At 46.8% G+C, this 21,253-nt stretch overlaps 1 protein-coding gene across 3 annotated transcripts in view; it reads right to left on the bottom strand.

The window, feature by feature from the left end:
* The window catches only part of FBXO15 (F-box protein 15), a gene marked incomplete at its 5' end in the record, with an annotated part of 190,317 nt that overhangs the window by 95,262 nt on the left and 73,802 nt on the right, over positions 1-21,253 (bottom strand). For 2 of the 3 annotated variants that reach the window (XM_082698868.1, XM_082698872.1), the window contains one exon: positions 16,505-17,270. In XM_082698868.1, the coding sequence (XP_082554994.1) occupies positions 17,187-17,270 (84 nt within the window). In that variant the 3' untranslated portion in view covers positions 16,505-17,186. Of the gene's footprint in view, positions 1-2,586; positions 2,642-16,504; positions 17,271-21,253 lie in introns of those variants that run through there. The other variant, XM_082698871.1, reaches the window with a different exon arrangement.

Raw genomic sequence — 21,253 nt, 5'->3', positions numbered from 1 at the left:
GATTGTCACCGTAGGCCACCTCCAACCCCTGCCAGGACTGCTTCTCCCACAAGCTAACATCTTTCCCTCTCCACTATTTCCACCTGCTCCAAGCTGCCTCATTGTTCACCGGGACAGCTGCAACGGCATGGTCAACGTACGAGCCACTCCGTGGCTCACAGCATCCTTTGGTTACTGTTTCCCTCACAAACAGAGTAGCATCTCACCCTGCGATGGTTTCCATCACAAAAAAAGAAAAACCTAAACCTCTTTCTGGGATCTGCAAGGTCCTACACAAAGAGACATCGCAAGCGCTGACCTCACCCCTCCCACCCCCCTCTTCCTTCTTAGACTCCCACCAGCTCTCCTCTGCTTCCCTCTGTCTCTTTCTCTGCGGGGCTCCTTTCTGTCTCTGGACACTCTGGCTAGAATGTTCCCTCCTGGACCAACTTGCTGCCCTCTCTCATCACAGGGATCTCAGCTCAAATGTTACACACTCGGAGAGCCCCTCCACCCCAGCAACCTCCCCCAATTACTGTCTAAGCCATTACCTGACATCTCCAAGTACCCCTTCCTACTGTGGAGAGACCACAAGGTGCCTGTCTATTGCAAAGCTGAAGGTGTGGAAAGGGAGAGGTTCTCTCTCCTGTCCACCAGGAACTGGAGCACTCACCCATGACCTCAGTCCACCTGGGACCCTGACCCGTGAGGGACTGCCCACAGCTGAAGCACCAGAGGTTGAGCGGGGATTTGAGAATAGGGAAGCAGTGTGCTTCCAGCCTCGCAGGGCGGTGCAGACAAGCCACAGGGGAGGCCCGTGTTCCCATATCAGGGCCTTGGCAGTGCCTTGCCTCTCCTTACTCCTTACCAAGCCTTCTGGTAAGCAGCCTGACACACTTGCAAAATTCCTTTTTGTTTCAGCTGACCAATTTGTGCTGTCTGCTACTAAGAACTCTGGCCAGCTCCTACTTACCATTATCTAAAATTATGTTATATTATTTTGTTATTATTGTTATTACCTTATTTATGTATTTTTTATGTATTTTCTATCCATCTTGCCCTCTAAAAGTAGAGTCAGGGTGGAAAGTTTGTCTTCTTCACCAGTGTGACCCCAATACATAGTAGGTCCTTAATAGATATATTTAGGGCTCTTATGAACAGAAGTCCTTTGTATTTTATATGCTCCTTTATAACCCCAAATGTACTCCTATAGATTTAAATTATAGAGAAATTTAGATTAAAAAAAAAAACTTTTAAATGGATTTTTGAGATGGCAAAGAAACTGATGCCAAGACCAAATGCCGCAGAACTCTGATTCATCCGTCTGAATTCAGGCCAGAAGGATCTAAAAGGAACTACAGATCTGGTAGCTGCAAAGTTATCTAATATCTTATAAGCACCAACCATTCAGGAGCCGCATGCACATGTGACATGATCAGCTGGGCCTCCAGGACAAGGCTCTGCCTACAGTGTCCTTTCCTGAGACAAAGACCTAAGCCCACCATCACAAGGCTCCTGTGTGCTTTGGTTCCCAGTCACAGCGACGCACCTGGTAACGTTTGCAGAAGATCAGGACAGGGACTGACGGTGAGCCAACCACGTGTCCAAAGACTAAAGGTGCCAGGGGTTGCATGGCCCCTTCCTCCTGGCTTTTCTAGCACTTTCCATCTGGGTGCATACCCAGAAGACCAGGAGGTCTACAACGGTACCTGTTCCTAAAGGTGTTTCAGTGAGATGAAATAGTGTTCCGCCTCCAGTAGACGAACCGAAAATGGGAGTAAAAGAGAGAAACTCAAGGCGACCCAAGTCTTTTGCCAGAACTACCGAGAACCAGTTAAGCAGCACAGAGCCAGACACACGGTCAGTCGTTTTTTTGTTTTTTTGTTTTTTTCTTTTCAGCGTAACAGTATTCATTGTTTTTGCACCACACCCAGTGCTCCAAGCAATCCGTGCCCTCTATAATACCCACCACCTGGTTCCCCCAACCTCCCACCCCCCGCCCTTCAAAACCCTCAGATTGTTTTTCAGAGTCCATAGTCTCTCATGGTTCACCTCCCCTTCCAATTTCCCTCAACTCCCTTCTCTTCTCCATCTCCCCATGTCCACACAGTCAGTATTAATAAAAACCTACTTGAAGAAATGAATAAAAACACCAGAGCTCATCTACTTCTCCCTACTTTGGAGATCCTTAAGTTGCGTTAGGTCACGGTTTCCTCTGAGAGACGCTAAGGAATACTATAGACCCTAGACCTGGCAAGAGCTTGTCTGATGACCCGTGTATTTCGCACAATATCAACGCCTCCATGGTACATGAAGCAAATTCCTGGAGACCCTAGAAGTGCTCAGACCCAGTTCCTGAACCCATAGCCCAGATTTAACCAACATTAAAATTCTCTGAAGGAGGGCACAGTGCGGGAAGGTGGTAGGCAATGATGAGTCTACGATTTAGAAAATGAAGGAGAGAGAATCAGAGCAGCCCTGGGGTCAGGAAATACTGTCTCGTCTCCTGCCTCTGCCCAGCCACCCACTTGCCTGCACACCTCTTCTTCCAGAGCTGGTACGAATGATTCCATGAGCCCTTCCAAACCCCAGCCCAATGACGCTTACCGTGCTCACTGAAACTTTCCTCTCTGTCACCCTGTCACCACGTCGACAAAGTTCTCTAGGAACAAAAAAAATAAATAAATAAAATAAAGTCTCTAAAGTTTCTTACCCTTTTAGGAAAAAAAAATAACATTTCCAAAATAAGGTGTTCCCTTAAATAGATATGTGCCTGTCTCAGCAGATCGCTAGAATTGTCACTTGAGAACAAATGTAAGAGAATCAATCAAGAAGCTGCATAAATATTCCTGGCTCTTGCCTCCCACCCCCTCCAGGAAGCTCCGAAAAGCACTGGTTGTGACAGTGAACCCCAGCGTGCGGCTGTCTGCTCACGTGGGGGCGATAACTGCAGAGCCACCACGGGGCTGCTGGGAGGTCAGCGGTGTCAGCAAGGTCAACAACAAATTCTGGACTCAGAGCATGCTAACCTAGACACACGGTCTGGGTTCCAACACAGAGCTCGCAGGCGCGTGGGATAAAGCAAAGCCGTATTCGGCTGCCCGTGCTGACGAGGTCTCAGGAACTCTGTGCCGGGGCCATGAGCGTTAACTTCCACGAGTGTATTGTCTCGCTGCCCCAAGGAGCGATGCCCCAAATGCTACTTCCCAAGGAGACTAAAATCCTGGACAGGGCGCCTCACTGGCGCAGTCAGTGGCACGTGGGACTCTTGATCTCGAGGTTGGGAGTTCAAGCCCCATGTCGCATGTAGACATTAAAAATAAAATCTTGGGGCTCCTGGATGGCTCAGTGGGTTAAGCCTCTGCCTTTGGCCCAGGTCATGATCTCAGGGTCTTGGGATCGAGCCCCACATCAGGCTCTTTGCTCAGCAGGGAGCCTGCTTCCCCCTCTCTCTGCCTGCCTCTCTGCCTACTTGTGATCTCTCTCTCTCTCTCAAATAAATAAATAAATAAATTTTAAAAATAAATAAATAAAAATAAAAATAAAATCTTTAAAAAAAATTAAAAAATAATAGAAAAACAAAATCACGGAGATTTCCTTATCCATAGAAAACCTGCACCAACAGTTGTAGGGGGCAGGCCAGTTCAAACATGGTAAGTGCAAATATACTTTTTAAGAGTCTCTCTTCTTATCTGGATACTTTTAAGGAAATAGAAAGCTAAAACCATTGTTTTAATAGTAAAAAAAAGATTCACTGCAAATTTTCCTCATGTCATGGTATTCTTCTCTATTGCTGGGCATTACTTTCAGACCAAGGGTGTAAGGATTTCATCTCCAGGTTTCCTGCTCAAGCTTGTCGTGGCTCTTGTAGGGCCAACAAGCAACACAGCTCCCTCTTTCAAGCACTCGGTTTCATTTCTTAGGGAGAGGTCCCATGGAGATGGTTACTCACAAAACGACCCTTCATTTCAGGGCTATTAAAAAGTTTCCATTGAAAGAAACAGGCCAAGGCGGGCATCATTTCTCTAGGACGAAGACAGGAACGGTCAGTTGCGGCAGTCACAGAGGAGTCAGTGGAAAGGTAGAGGAGTGACTGTCCTCTGGGGGCTGCCTTTACAGGGGAAATCACTGTCACACTCAAGGCCAAGGTCAAGGCACCCTGGCCGGGAATGCCCTGCCTTCCTGTCCTAACTTATCGGGGCAAATCAAGCAGACCCCTCCCTTACCCTGGGAGGCTCTGCGGCTCAGCTAATGGAATGATGAATCCTTTGGACAATGTGGATGGAAGAAAATAAAACACATGAGTAGACCAGCTCACAACGAGCTCAGCAAGGCGAGGGGTCCTTAGAGTGTCACGGGCGTGGGGGTGCACTCCTCTAGACTGCTCATCTCCCTGAGTGCTGGTCATAATCTGAGGGGTCTTCAAGCTCAGTAGTACTCCACTGTATATGCACATGTGATATTTAGGTTGTTCCCATATCTTAGCTTGTGAATAGTGCTACAGTGAACACAGGAGTGCTAACATCTCCTCAGTATCCTGATTTCAGTTCCTTGGGAGGAATACCCAGGTGTGGACCTACTGGATCTATGGCAGTTCCAGTCTTAATTTTTTTTGATGAAACATGATTCCACTTATATGAGGTATCTAAAGCAGAGTCAGAGAGTAGATTGGGAGTGGCCAGGGGCCGGGGGCAGTGGAGACTGGGGAGTCCCAGTCAAAGGCCTGAAGTTTCAGTTAAGACTGACGGAAGAGCCTAGGAACCCGGTAACCATCACAGTGCCTCTAGTCAACAATACTGTATTAAAAATCTGTTAAGAAGGCAGATCCCATGTTGTGTTCACACCAGAATAATGATATTTCCATTTCCAGAAATGGAAAATTTAAAGAAAAAAAGGATTTGACAACTACTTCTTGTAAAGGTAATGCAAAGCTGTTTACCACTTAGATGCATTTGTATTAATACTAAGAAAGGATTCTCGAGTAATGGAACCACAGGAGTTCAGGCATGGGCTTGTAGCTTCCTGGCCTTCCTCAAAACACCCTATAGAAACATTTCCTTTCTGCCAGCAGAGGCTGTCCCTGCCCCAAGACTCACTCCAGGAATCCTTATCCTGTTTACATAAAGCCTCAGTTACGCCGCCTCTAAAAGTTTATTTAACCAAAGCCACCAACAGATTGACTTTTCTTTAAGTCAGTTAGTCGGTCAGCTGGTCAGGAACATGTAAGGACCACCTCCTCTGTGATGCCCAAGTTGCCAGGCTTGACAAGTACAAATATGGAACCCACCCAAGTTCACAGGGAAGCAGCACCGTGAGATCAATGCCTGCTGTACCTGTGCTCAGTGAACGAAACACATCTTCCTCGCAATGTAAGACATCCAACCAATGTGTTTGTCTTTCTTCTATCAGCTATGGTAAGGAAGCAAAACAAGCTAGAAGGCAGAGGGCTAGGGTCTAGAGGTAATTTATTCAGACTTCCTACTCTCCGAGGATAATAAAAGGTAGTAAATCCTGAACTAAACGCAGTCAGCGGCAGGGAGCCGCTCAGAATTTAATCTACTCCAGATTAGTGACAAATCATACCAGTCTAATTTAAAATACAGTGCTTTTCAGTACTGCATATGTTTAAAACATTCAGTTTTCTCCTTTGGCTTCAAACAAAGAATACAATTCCTTCATTTTTTCAACAATACTTCTTAAATTTTTCTTCTCCTCCATAGCTGAAAAGGAGCTTTCTTGCCTGAAATACAACTTCTGCACCCATAAAGCAAGTGCATTTATTCGTTAACTACATTGCATGAGAATGTGCATGATTTAAAAACTAGCGACTTTCCATGAATTTAACAAGGGCACTGGAACTTCCCATGAATTTAACAAGAATTTAAAGAGCCATCTGCATAGACAAAGCTGAGAGATGATTAAATGTAAAGCAAACTAGGGAAGCGGGGGCACACCCCTTCCTCCTGGGCTCTCCCTTTAGTCCCTCCCAGTTTCTTCAGACTCCCCGACATCTATGTGGGCCGACTCCACCTTCTGTGACCAAGGGCAGAGGACACTGAGCAGGGTACTGGGGCTGCCTCTGTGGGCTCTCCACTCGGACCCCCGACATCTTGACCAAGCTCTCCCCCACGAGACTGAGTTCTCCTCGTGTGGCTACCAGCACAGTTTCAAATGTAGTTTCTCGGTCCTAATTAATGGAATCGAGTTCACTTCCATTTGATACATATGAAATAAAAGGCCTAGAATCTTCCAGAGGACTTTGTGCCGACAATTAAAACAACTTGCAACTGCTAAGCGCACTTCATGTAGGTATGTCCATAAGAGACACATGACACACACTTCCATGTGATGCCACATATGGGCCTTGGGAACATTCAGCTCTGACACATGGGCCTTGGAAGCTCTGTGGCTTTTCCTCCTGTCCCAGGGCCCCCACACCATGCCCTCCAGAGCTGCACATTCGGTGACCCACCACCACTCCACAGTACTGACTTCAGCCCCAGTTTATGGCAATGAGGGCAGGGATACCCCATCCACGTCAGAACACCGTGAGGATCTCTAGAGTGCTTGCTTCATATATTGAGTTAATACATAGTAAAGTTAGATGGCTTCTCCTTTAGGATAGGAGCTTAGCCATTCTCAGCAAACCTTTGTTGCCTTTTTTATAAGGCCCCAACATAAAGAGCCCTCAGCTTGGTACTGCTGACAAGCAGAGGCCGCACTGAGTAGGGCCCTTCCCACCTGTGATGCAGAGGTGCTCAGCCCCAGAGCAAACGCCGTGGCACATGGCAATATTACTCTCCCCGGATTGCTGCTCATCTGCCTCAACTGCAAGGAATGGCCCTGATGACAGACCCCTGGGGGCAAGGATTTGGTAGGAAGGTGTGAACCACGAGCTCACCCTGGGATCATCTTAAACATCTCCTGCATTCAAAAGCACACACTCAGGAAACAACCTGAGGAGATAAATGAAGACCTATGAGGAGATTTCTCATGGAAACTGAACAACTATATTTCTGAGATGCTCTGGCTCTAATCCTTCTTAAAGACAGGAAGGTGATGAGGTGATTTATTCAAATAACTTCCCGTGGTGATACATATAAACCATTTCAAAGATGAGCTTTCTACTTGTTCAGTGCCCTACAAAAAAGACTCTGCCTGCTTTTCTTAAAAGCTTCCTAACATTTAACAACCCACCCTGGTTCCACTTTCAGCAGTGACAGCAGCACTGTGATGGTCGTGGTGGTCATCATGCTGGTGGTAGCAGTAAAAGTAATAGTAGTAGAAGTTCTGCTTTCAATTTGCAGGAGTTTCTGAACTTTTTGAAGGTCGTAGCCATGGATGAAAGCCATGGGTGTCCTCCTTAGCATGGTGGATAGGTTACACACATATTTTGATTAAATAAATACAAATAAAAATTCATAACCTGATTATAAAATATACAGAATAATTATTATGGGTTGAAATAAGAGGTCAAAATTCGGCAGTTGAAACCCCAACCCCCAGCCCCTAAGAATGTGACCTTTTTTGGAGACAGGGTCTTCACAGAGGTAAAAGTTAAAATGAGGATGTTAGAATGAACCCTAATCCAATACAACTAATGTCTTTATGGAAAAGGTAAATCTGGACACAGGGACAAATGTAGAGGAAAGACGATGGGAAGAGTCAGAGGGAGAAGATGGCCGTCCACAAGCTACGGAGAGGGGCTTGGGACAGACCCTTCCTTCACCGCCTGAGAAGGAACCATCCACCAGAACTTGACTTTGGACATCCGACCTCCAGAACTGTGAGACAATAAAATTCTGTAGTGTAAGCTGCCCAACCAACAGTACTTTGATAGAGTCGGCTTAGCAAACCAATACTATAATTTTTTGAGATTCCTTCCTGTTGAGATGTGTACCTATAGTTCATTTCACTGCTGCCTGAACATATACAGAATTTATTTGTCCAACTGCTTGCTGGTGAAGTGTTTCCAGGGTTCTCCTGTGTTGAGTGATGCTGCTGTGGACATACTGATACACGCCTCTCTAAGCAAGCAGCAGGTTCCTCTAGGATGCCCAGAACTAGAATTGCTGGATCAACAGATGCATGTTTCTTCCACACAGGTTGTTTGGAAACTGTATACACCAACTTACACATCTATCACTAGTGTGGAAAGGGATTCTTCTGCTCCTCCAACGTGCCAACACTGGATATCATCATTCATTTTTACCTATCTGCTGGGCATGAAATTGTATCCCATCGCAGAGGTAGGTAGATGGGGGTCACTGACTGATTTCCATTTACTATTACCAGCATCATTATTTATATCTTGTATTAACTGATTTTTCAACTTGTAAAAAACCAGAAACTATGATTTGACGTTAATATCTTATGCCTCAAAAGTTGTCAGTTTATGACATGAGAACAGTTCCCAAGTAGAGAACTTGTTAGCAGCCTTTCCAACATTGTTCACTCCCAGTGAACCCCCCCCCCCAAATGTTTGTTTCCATGTAGAACTCTAAGTTCAGAGTGATCTCAGTGACAAGATGCACACAAAAGCCAGAGACCCTGTGGAAACTAGCGCTGTGCTAGTCTTTCTAGATCCATATTGTGAGTATTGATTCACCTTTATGGATGTAATTTTTGGTTCTTGTCCAGACGAGTCCCCATTAATGGTAAAATATCATCTCCTGGCCATTAGAAATCTCATCATATTTTTAGGAAACTGTCATTCTTTGGGTATATTCATCTCATAACAACCTCTTGAGGTAAGAAGGAAGATTGCTCTCAGATCCGTAAGGAAAGAAAGCACACAGACGGGATTTAATTTCCCAAGTGTCAACCTACAGGTCAGTGGTAATATTTAAAATAAAGACTGAGTGTCCAATGCCCCATTGCTGCCCCATCCATTAAATGATGCCAGTTCCCTTGACAAGCATTAGCCTTCAGCTCTTGATCAGAAGAAGCAGAGCTGGTATACACCTCATCTAGTCTTCTTGACATGAGCTTAAACTGGTAGAATCAGTATTTTAAAGCTGAAAGAAGCTTTAGAAATCACCTTCATCCAATCTCTCCCATTTTAACTATTTCAAAGACAAAACACAAAATAGCATTCTTAAAACCACACACCTAGTGAGCTATAAAACAAAAGAAAGAATCCTGGGGGCATCTGGTGGCTCAGTCGGTTGGACGTCTGCCTTTGGCTCAGGTCACAGTCCTGGAATCCTAGGATCCGAGCCCGGCATCCGGCTCCCTGCTTAGTGGAGAGTCTGCTTTTCCCTTCCCTCTGCCTCTCCCCCAACTCATGTCCTTTCACTTTCTCTTGCTCTCCCTCAAATTTATAAATAAGTAAATAAATAAATAAATAAATAGAAATTTTTTTAAAAAAGAAGAAGAATCCTGGATCGTCAGCGTCCCAGAACTGAGCTCCCTCCACAGGACGCCCATACAATTCCCACTGTGAGCTGGGCTCCGACATTTCACAGTTAGCACCTGTAAGAGAACTCCTTGTTTCTCTGGACCGGTCTACAGACCTGAATAAATTGCAATTAATGATGGAAACTGGACATTGATTCCTCTCCAGTCAAGAAATACTACATGACCAAAGAATTTTTCTTCCATTCGAGCAAAGAAATCTGAGTTTGTATGACTGATATGAATAAAACAATGTGAAAATTAAGAAAGCTCAGAAAAAAAATATGAACATGGTGATGCCATGCCAGTTGCAAAGCAAAACTGATATTCACATAGAGAAGAATAGGAAATATCATTTACTGGCACTTTCTAGGTGGGCACCTACTGGTCACTATATAGACTTCATTTTACTTTTCATAAGGTCTCTTCTTTTTCCTTTCAAATTTTTATTTAAATTCTAGCTAGTTAGTTTCAGGAGTAGAATTCAGGGACTCATCACTTACATACAACACCCATGCTCGTCACAAGTGCCCTACTTCATGCCCTTCACCCGTTTATCCCACTCCCGCCACCTCCCTCCGTTAACCCTCAGTTTATTCTCATGAGTCTCTTGTGGTTTGTTTCCCTCTCTCTCTTCCCCCCTTCCCATAAGTTCATCTGTTTTATTCTTAAGTTCCAAATATGAGTGAGATCATATGACAATTGTCTTCTTCTGACTGGCTTATTTTGCTTAGCATAGTACTGTCTAGTTCCGTCCATGTCATGGTAAATGGTAAGATTTCATTTTTTGATGGCCGCATAAAATACACACACACACACACACACACACACACACACACACACCCCAGATCTTCTTTATCTATTCATCCTCAGTGAACACTTAGGCTCTTTCCATAGTTTGACTATTGTTGATAATGTTGCTATATACATTGGGATACATGCATCCCTTCAAATCTGTATTTTTGTATCCTTTGGGCAAATCTCATAAGATCATATTAATATCCCCAGTTAGCATGTTAAGTAATGGTGGCTTTGCAAACATAAATAACCAGCCTAAATTAAGTACATATCAAGGTTGTGATTCAAACCCTATTATAATGCCTTATACATGCAACTATAATTTGGTGTGGTAAGCATTTTTTTGTTGTTCTTGATGATAAAGTAAAAATTCAGTGTAAGTATGAAGGAGACAAAAAGTATAGATATATATAGATGTATAATCTATATTATTATAGATTATATTTATAATAACCTATATGATGTATTATATATATTATTATAGATCATTATGTAATAATCTATATTATATATCTATAAATGTATAATAATCACACCCCCTCCAGAAAACTGCTTTTAAAATCCGAGTCTCTGTTGCCTTAGAGATTACCCAAAGATGGCTGCTATCATTCCTTTTCCCCCCGAAAGTGCATATGCTCCACCCTCTTCTCGAAGTTGGCCTCAAGATTCCTCTTGACCAATGGAAAGGGCAGAGATAGGCAATGTTGGCTTTCAGTGGAGGCTTTGAAGATCTGGTGGTTTCTGCCTCATCTCTGAGGAGAAGCTGGCCGCCACAGGAAAAGCCCCACTACCCCAGACCTCCTTGCTGCAGAAAGCCGTAGCTAGCTGCACGGATCGGCTACACTGGAGGGAAACTGAGACCCCAGGCCTGGGAGCAAAGAATGCTCGGACCTCCCAGTCCAGCCCAACCTCCAGAGAAACAGAGCACTGTAGGGGAACCCAGGAGCAGAGGAATCCCAACCCAACCACTGGCGAAGCCTCGTCAAGCTACAGAGTCATGAGAAATAACAGATTCTTGCTGTTTTACAACCAAAAATAACTAGGATTTCATCCTGAGAGATCATCTCTGCATGCAGGAAGCTATGTTTATATGCATATCCCATACCTATTTTGTCCTCTGCCTTTGTCACCCAGACACGCTTTCCATCTTCAGGAGCAGTGACATTCTTCTGGGATGTGGGTTTCGCTGGCTGCCCAGCATCTCCTTGCGTGGCTCTGCGGTTTGTGTGAGGATTCCCGTGCGGCTGAGCAAGCAGCTGGCTTCTCCGTTGTCACAAGCGGACACGACATCCGGAGCGCACGGGCCTGTATGCAAATCTGCGCCCAAATCATCCACTGTCACGGATGAATTCTGGATGTGGAATTAGGGCCTCCAAGGATTCCGTGTTTTCCTGTGGTTCTGGTCAAATTGTCTTGAACAAAACTCATCCCAATTCCACTGGTCCCGGCTGTGAAAGAAGGCGGTCATGTCTGTGCCCACAGTCTCACACCGCCAGGCACTCTGTTTATTACTCACTTCCAGTGCGGTAGAGGAAACGTGGTCGGACTCTCGTTGCGTTCATTTTCTTTCCTTAATAGAGGGTCAGACCTTTCTTCGCGAGTGTGAGGTGCCCGGCGCAGCGCGCTCAGCTGCCCCAACCGCGTGATAACGTCAAACGCAATGTCTGACATGCAAGGGTCAACAGACAAGGCTACCAGGAAAAGTGCATGATGGAAAGAATATTTTTAATACATGAATGACAGGAATAATTTTGTAGTAAGGCCTAACGAGTCATAATCAATTTTTCTGACAGAAGAATTTCACAATCCATTGATTTAAAATCACATGGTTGGATGAGGACGTTTCAGAGCATTTGTACCCGCCACTTACACTTGTTACCGATCTTTATAGAAAACTGCAAATCCCTTCTTGAGCAAGCCATTAATTGAGAAAATACATTTCAACCTGATAAAGCTTCTAAAACCATTATTTTCTACTATAAACTTTCAGTAGTAGGAATTAATTCTCAAACTCCTCTTCTGCACGAGTTGATTTTTTTAAAGATTTTATTTATTTATTAGACAGAGATCACAAGTAGGCAGAGAGACAGGCAGAGAGAGGGGGTGGGGAGCAGACTCCCCGCTGAGCAGAGAGGCCGAGGCAGGGCTTGATCCCAGGACGCTGGGATTATGACCTGAGTGGAAGGCAGAGGCTTTAACCCACTGAGCCACCCAGGTGCCCCCACAAGCTGATTTTTAATTAAATAAAATAAAATACTACCAGCTTTCAGCAGTCATAGGTGAAAAGTTCGATGTGAAACATTACTCTTGGCACTAAAGATAAGCAAATACAATCAAATAAAAAGCAGATCTGAGCAAACATCCTTTATAACGTAACATGCTACACAAACAGAACTTTTCAAATCTACATCATTGAAAATTTTCTTTAGCTTCACTTGTTTGAAATATAATAAATAGAGAATAAAAAATGAAAAAATCTAAATACTTTGACTTAAAGTTGAGAATACCACAAATACAACTTCAGAGGTATGCTGCATTTTCACATTATTATTAAAAAGAAAAGGAACTGAGGTTTTGCCAGCCTCACTCCTGCCTTTCTGTTTCTTCTCCGACACCCTCCCCCGTGCATTCGACATCGCCACGGGTCCCATTTCTCCCCTCCACTCCTCGCGTGCATACTGGGTGCTCATAACCGCGCTGAGCTCCCGGGGAACGTCAGCTTCTACAGGCGTCTACTGGTCACAAGCGCTAGAGGCGAGCAGAAGCAGCGTCAGCTGACAAACGGGGAAACTCAAAGTGAAACAGGTTAAGATGCTTCCTGTAGTCCCAGAAACGTCCTCTCCCTGGGAATATTCTCTTAGTGTCCTCAGCGCGTTCCAAGCCCACACTGATGCCAGAGAGCTCCCAGATCTGGATCTCTAGTCCCAAGTGCCCTGCGTGCCAGAACCATCTAGCAGCCTCTCGCTCCACATTGCCACTCCCATGTCCCCCGGGCAGCACTGCCCACAGGACACATCGGATCCGCAGCTGTGGTCTTTCTTCCTGAGCCTGCTGCTCACTCGACGTGCCCTGGTGCTGGGAGGCAGTATTGGCCCTCAGAGGCCCCTCCGGAGCCCGAGAGTCCCCTGACCACCCAGCTCTCCTCCTAAACACTCAGGCCTCCAGCCAGCGCTGCACACGGGCCTCCAGCCAGGCCCCCAGCAAGACCTTGAAGATCAAACACCGTATAAGACTCTGCCACTCACTCCCGCTCCAGTGGGAAGACGGAAGAGTCCAGTGACATTTAAACAGAAGTCATTATCATCATATAAAATGGCAGAATGTGACAGGGCAGAATATGAACGGAGCTCAGCTCGGGAGGGTGGGGATAGGTGTCCAAGGAGGCAGGAACGGAGAGGTGGGGACAGCCGGACTAGACGGAACAGCACGTGCAGGAGGGAAGGGCAGAGAGGAAGATGGGTGCTCGCTTACAGGAGGGAGCGGTCCAAAGAAACAAGGGAGCAGAAGCCGGATTTTAAAACTCGGTCTACTCCTCCACTTCCAACTGTCCCCCAAAGCTACTGCCCCTCCCAGTGTGGAGTACGGCCACAGCCTGCCAGCGTGGTTCTCCCCTTCCACTCTCTCCTTCAGTCACCTCAACACTGAGGAAGGAGTGAAACCCGCACATCTGATCACGCCCGTCCTTGCTCAGAGCCTGTGGAGGCTCCATACCCCCACCACCCCCCAGCTCACGGGTGAGCTCCGCTGGCCTGGCCGCCCTCCAGCCACACGCAGCACACCAGCCCATCCCCCCCTGGGGGTCCTTCCTCGCCCTTGCGGTTTTCCTGGGGATCCCGGCACAGCTGTCCTGTCTGGCCCTCCTCTTCCTCCCCACCGGAGCACTTCTCCCTAGTTACCTGGGACTGGGTGGGCATCATTCCAGACAAGAATATGCCTAGAAACCCCGCCTGTCAACAATGCTTGGTGCCAAGAAGCCAGAGATGCTCCTTGGACGGGTCGGGGAGCTGAAGGACCCACTGGTGGGCTGAAGAAGAGGAGCTCCTCCCCGGCTTCGGTCCATCCCCAGCCGCGCTCTTGCCGGTGCAGCGAGCGCCTCCTGCTAGATGCTGGACACACAGGCGGGGCCCAGCCAGCCTGCCCCCCTCCCACCCCCCCCCAGCCAGCCTGCCCCCCTCGCACCCCCCCAGCCAGCCTGCCCCCCTCGCACCCCCCCCAGCCAGCCTGCCCCCCTCGCACCCCCCCAGCCAGCCTGCCCCCCTCCCACCCCCCCAGCCAGCCTGCCCCCCTCCCACCCCCCCCAGCCAGCCTGCCCCCCTCGCACCCCCCCAGCCAGCCTGCCCCCCTCCCACCCCCCCAGCCAGCCTGCCCCCCTCCCACCCCCCCCCCAGCCAGCCTGCCCCCCTCGCACCCCCCCAGCCACGGAAACCAGAGAGGTTAAGTCCTTCTCCATCACAAAAAAACTGATTGTACCACAGGAGCTTTTAAACAGACACAGATTTAAAACCTGCTTTCACTGCCTGCCTAGGAAACCGTGGGTTGTAAGCAAATTTGAGGCCCCGGTGCCCACTGTAGAAGCCCAGCGGCCCCACGGGCGAGGCAGTCCACCAGGTCATCCTTTCCCTGGACAACAGGGGTAGACACCGCCACTTCCTGGGAGCTCATCCCTTCCAGGCACTCTTCCGCTTTCCTCAGGAGGGAGAAAGAGCAGGAGCACAGCGCGGTACAGGAGAGGGGGCTCTCGCCCAGCCCACCGCATTTCAGGAATTCAAAGAACAGAAGTCCCTTGGCTCTCGGATGAGTCCTCAGAGCGCTGAAAGAATGAGCATAGGTCGGGGGCGGAGGGACCAGCAGCTTCTCCAGCAGAGCAGCAGCACCCCAGGAAGAGGGGAGGCGGGGTCCTCGCCCCTCCACGGTGCTCCCTGGCCACCACGCTGACCCACAGACCCCCTCGGGGTGCTGCAGGCCACAAGGCACTCGGTCTCCCACGGTGCCCGGAGTCTGCAGCGCCTCCTCCGCTCCTCCTCCCGTCGCTGGGGCAGTACAGGAAGGCAGGGCTTTACCATCTCTCGCTCGTGGAGAACAAGCCACCACCAGAGGCTTCCGCCAGCATCATCTGGAACCTCGAGGACAGGAGACCTTGCAGGCTGAGGTTAGTCTCCCCTTTGAGGCTGGAGGTCGCCAGGAATGAGAATAGGTCTGCCTGCCCCCTGGTCACAGGACGGATGCCCCAGACAGTGCTGGAAGAGGCAGGTTTTGCTGGGAGGATAAGGCCAATTTCAACGGAGAAGTCCGGCATAGAGGCGCTGCTGGCTCTCGCACGCAAAGGACACTGAGTGGAGGCTTCTCTGGAGCCGCGCGTTCACACACGCACAGCTGTGACTCACCTGCCCACAGGTGTTTGCACAAATGCTTAAAGCCCCCCCAACCTGTCTCCCAGGGAGACATCCCCCCCCGGGGACTCTTCCCAAGTCCTGTGACACTGAGTGTTCCGGCCCCAGCCCCAGAGGCTGCTGTTCGGGGCCTGTCTCTGCCACTTGCTAGGTGAGCCGGAAGGGGATAGAAGGTGGTCTCCGGTCCCACAGGCAACACGAGTGCAGCTACTTCTGCACGGGAGCCCCTATTCTGTGTTCTCACCAGTGAACCGTTTCCGAACACCCTTCCCTGGCTAACCCCCAGCGTCAGCACGAGATGGGGAGAGTGCTAGCTAACTGGTGTGGCATGGGTTCTAGCCCAGCCTCCTGGCCCCACTGCTGCGCCAGGTCCTGCAAGGTCCCCGAAGGGCTCTCCTGGCCGCTGATGTCTAGAGGCTGCTTCATTACAGGAGAGGATCGAGGCTCGGGTCAGGTCTTGCTATGGAGGAGAGGGTGTGGGATTGGGGGAGCAGAATGCCCACGTCGCCGGTCCTGTCTGTCACACATCGTGCTTTGTATACAGGCATGAGAGCACATACTGACCTAAGCGAGACTGCAATTGCTTAGTGACTAATTATAACTGTAGGGGGCAGAAGGTTCCAGAAGGCCGATGCTGGCCTTTGGTGTCAGATCACCTGAGTGTCACACATACTCTGTCATTATCAGCCCTGCCACCTTCACTGCCTCATTTGTAAAAGTCGGGAGAGCGGTACCTCCCCTCCGGGGTGCTGTGAGGACGGACTGCACTATCGGAACGCCTCTACCCAGCACCTGGCACGCAGTCCCCGGGGCCTTCTGTTCTTTCCTGCTACACCTTACGATTGGGTCAATAAGAAAGAGAATTCTAAAAGTCACTCGGTCATTCCAAAAAGCAAGTTGTTGTTAAAAAAAAAAAAAAATCCTCAAAAAGAACAGAGGGGCAGTTTTAACTCCCATATAATTTAAAGCAGACTGGGGAGGAACAAAAGGCGCAGGCACATTTTTTTCAAAAGCATTAAATATACCATCAATGGGAGAAAACACTGAAGCATCTCTAGATCGTACACTCTCATACAGCTCTTAATTGTTCCAATAACTCACTTCTACAGAGAGATGGATTTACCGTTGAAGGAGATGATATCCTGTTAATATCTCATTAATAACAATTACATCCTTCAGGAACTGATACAGAAGACAATTCAACGGGTTCAAAAGATACAACTTGAACTGTATCATTTGATTGGAAGGCTTCTGATCATAAAATGTCCATAATTACTATTATTCTCTTCATTATTGGGACCCAAAATTACAGTGCTGACATCCCTTTAGTGACAAAAGCACTTTTCACAGCCAAAACATTTTAGCTGCGGCTGGTGAGTCTCTTTTGATCGGAGCTCTGCTGGATGCAGCTGCAGAGTATCTGAGTCAAGCTATGTTCCTATGTTCTCATTCCGGCTGGAACATTTCAGCCTCTGCTGTTTTGATTGCAATATTGTCCAGCAGGCTGGGCTTATGATCGATTCACGTTATTAAGATGACTAACACTCTCTCAGACGGCAGTTGAAGTCCACAGCAGGAGCAGCTGAGACAGTGACTTGACTGCAGATCCAGGCAGAGAGGCGGTTAACGTACTTTCTCCGATAGTTCAGCACTATCTAAACGGGATGCACTTAACATCCTATTGGCCACTGGGGTTTCTTGAGGACCCTGTAAGTGGCCAGAAAGAAGAGTCCTAAGAGTGGTGTTCCCAGGGGGAGTATGATGAATGCCAAGATACACACAATCAGTCACTGCTGCGATAAGCATCCTAGAGTCCCGGGAGGAAGTCAGAGGTAGGACTTTTGTACAAACACATCAGAGATGCCTGGATAGCCCATCCCTTCTTTAAAACACCACCTGCATTCTGCGTTAGGGGGTAGCACCAAGAGATACCCAACATTGTGCCAGAGTGGGCACCTGCCCAGGGTGAGCCAGCAGGATTTTATTGTTACCTGGAGAGTTGGAATTGAAAGTTAAAAAGCATCCGTCTGGAGTGGGTCCTGCCAGGCATTGACCACATAAGCTCACATAAAGGTGGAGACATGCCTTGCACTCAAAAGCCATTTGCTTATTGATGTTATGTGCAGACAAGAGCTAAAAGCCCACAGGGAAACCAGTCTACAAAAACAGCATAAAGCAGATGTACATGAGAAATGAACTTCTGGGGGAGAGAAGACACAGAACACTTACCAGTACCACTAAGCCCTCTTGCCTACAACTGGGAGCTATAAGACTCTATCACTACCATAGGTCCTCATCTACCTTCAAACTAGGACACCTGAGAAACCCAAGTACCAATGCCAAGGGCCACCACTGCCCATCCCATAAGCAGCCCAGGGATGGGGCTGATGGGCACTGGGAGCAGGGAAGGGAGACATCTCCTACCACGACTCTAAAAGGACCTTCACAAATCCCTCTGGCATTTGTAAATTCCTTCATGAACTAAGACCTGAATCACAAATCATTTTTTTAAGTTGGATCTTCTTGCTCTATCTTCAAATATAATTCTTTCTCCAACTTGCTTATTCTACATAATGTAAAAATATGAAATTGGAATCAGAACATGTGGGCTCAACTCCCGGCTTTATTACTTCCTGTCTGTGTATGGTGGGAAATTCTTTAATCTCCCTGAATCTATCTTTCCTCCTTTAAAAAATAGAGATGATAGTGGTATCTGTCAACTATTTCTCTTTTGCCTCCTTTACAAAACTTCTCTAATTGCCCAAGGAGGATGTTGGAATGGAACCTGGTTTATATCTCTACAACAACAATGGACATTGTGACAGCTAACTTTATGTGTCACCTAGACTGAGCCATGAGGTACAAAGACACTTGGTCAAACATGATTCTGGGTGTGTCTGTGGGGCTATTTCTGGAAAAGATGCACATTTAAATCAAATTGCCTTCCATGTGGGTGGGCCTCATCCAATCAGTTGAAGTTCTGAAAAGAACAAAAAGATGGACTCTTTCTGGAGGAAGAGAAAATGCCTCCTGCCTGCATGCCTTCAAACTGAGACACTGGTTTTTTCCTGCCTTCAGACTCAAACTGAAACATCCGCTAATTCTGAGTCTCAAGCCCGTTGAACTCAGACTATAACCACATCATCAGCTCTTGGGTCTCCAGTTTGCTGACAGCAGATCTTGGGATATCTCAGCCTTTGTAATCATGTGAGTCAATTCCATGTAATAAATCTCCTTCTATATATATATATGTACATCTTATTGGTTCTGTTTCTCTGGAGAACCCTAACTAACATAGACATATCATATTACGATTCTCTGCATATATTGATTTTCTCCATCATACTTTGAGACCTTCCGTTGCACAACACATAGTACAACACAGGCAGAGAGTAAGTGCTCAATAAATGTTGAGTGAAAGAATGTCTGCCTTTCAGACTGGCTTTTGTGACTGTTGAGAGGCATAAACAAAACGTGTGAGTACTCAAAAATGGCACAACTCCATACAGAAATTAGATATTTTTCCATAGTCATCCTCAAACCCAATCTTACTAGAGAAAATCAAGTCAAACTAGGAATCAAGTGTTTCTAACCTCTCCATTATCCAAGAACCGTGATTAACTCTAAATGTAATCAAGGATTGCCTATTGTGTGTGTGGTATATTCTTGGTCCTGAGGACAAATGATATAGACAGATCCCCAAGATTCTATTCAAGTGGAGGTGGAGGCAAACTTTAAACAACTAAATGCATAAACAAGCAAGATGACCCCAGTAATGAAGAAAAATGGAGAGGAAAACCAAGCAGGGTCATCCCAGGCCAGGGACTACATTAAATGGCACCACCTCCCCCACTAGGAGATCTTCCCACTTTTGTGTTTTTCCAGCACCTTCTTCACTCACTTTCAGTCTCTCCCACCTCAGGAGGGAGCTATAAACAAACTCTGGATTCATTCAGTTTATTCTCTTAACACAGAATTTTGATCACATCATTTTCTTGCTTAAAAAGCTGTATTTTCTGACTTCCTGCAAAGTAATATCCAAATGACGCACTGGTACCTAAGGCCTCTGGGGTCTGTTCTCAACCCCTCCCCAGCTTCCCATCCTGTTAATCCATGGATGTGCCTGCTACTTCCCAGTTCATGGGCATGCTGTGCTCCACCTCCACCACTGCCTTCATTCACTCTGCCCCCATGAGAAGTCCCCTCTTCAAGTCCTCTGACCTTCACATGTGCACAGAATCCACCCATTACACAGAGAAAGGTTCAGGGCACATGGTACCTGCTTAATAAATATTAGTTCCTTCTCTCCTAGCTGGAATAAAATGCTTGCTCCCCCAAGTCTCACAGCACTTGGTCCAAAACTCCCGTCTGGTGCTGATCTGGCTCTGCCTCATGTTATCATTCTTTAGGAACATGTCACATCTTCCATCTGGGTTATTATTTCCTTAGGAGAACAAAGTGTCTCAGTCAACTACATTTTTCCTATAGTCCAGTACAAAACAGCATTCAATAACTGTTTGCCAAGGGGGTGAGTTTGGTGAATAAACAAACGGCCCACCAAGTAAAAGAGGAAGAAGCCCAAATTTTTCATAGTTTCTACTTGAACCACTAATGTTACATTCACAATAAGTCTCATATGGATACATTCATCATTCCATATGGCCTTGGGTGATCCGTAGTCATCGCAGAAGTTCAGAAAGTGAGAGTAATTTCTTTTTACCAAGGGTGACCGTTTTAATGACAATTCAGAAAATCATGTGCTAGCATAATTATGAACCATTTCCAACAATTAAAAATATAAGTAGTTTTTAAGTTTCCTTTCACACAAAAGTCTAAGGTTTGAGTCTAGTGACTCTATTACACAATCATGGTGACTCTTCCTGGCAGCAGGACACCCGCGGACGGGCCCGCACAGTAGTATCAGGGCCTGGAAATCCTGCGGGAACGTGTGGCACCAGGGATGGTTGGCACGATTGGGAGGCTGTCTTAACCATCCAGCCCCAGGGGAGCCACAGATGACTGTGGCCACATGTGGAGCCCTTGATGAGACCAGAAAATGGCTCGATCCTCTAACTATTGTCCCACAGAATCATGAGCAAGTAAAATAGCTGTTGTAAGGCACAAAATTCCAGGTGTTTTGTTATGTAGCATAATTGATGCGCTGTCTATCTCTAGAGGAATAAATAAGAAATATGTGGGAAAACACATACTGTGGATCGTTGACAATCTAGTTAAAAGCAACAAACTAGGTATATATTCAGCAGCAGGAAGAGATGACCAAAAAAAAGTAGAGAGAAAAAAGAAAGCGAGTGAGATTTGTAGAATTACAAATTTGTAGAATTAACAACACTAAACTATCATCATATACCTGACAAGGATATACGTATACCTAAGGCTAATCAACACGCATGAGTGTGTACAGCAGAGGCAACAGGAGTGACCACTGGTATCGAAGGTTAACACTGCACAGTTCACCACAGGGTAACGTGGGCGCCACGACTGCTCAGTAGACTCGAAGCAGAGGGCTCTGCCGAGACCGCAGTGAGTCAGCCACAATCTGAGGTATTCGGTGAACCTAAGTCTTTACAATTAAAAGTAACATTGTTTTTAGAGATTCCCAAAGCAGATTCCTTTGCAAGTGTCTTTAGGTTTTCATTAACCAAGTTAAATCCTAGTAGTGAAATATGTCT

The sequence above is a fragment of the Mustela nivalis genome (assembly GCF_964662115.1).
Source record: "Mustela nivalis genome assembly, chromosome: 14".
In the NCBI taxonomy this organism is placed as follows: domain Eukaryota; kingdom Metazoa; phylum Chordata; class Mammalia; order Carnivora; family Mustelidae; genus Mustela; species Mustela nivalis.
Note: the sequence above shows the minus strand (reverse complement) of the source record. Positions and strands in the feature narration are given on the sequence as shown.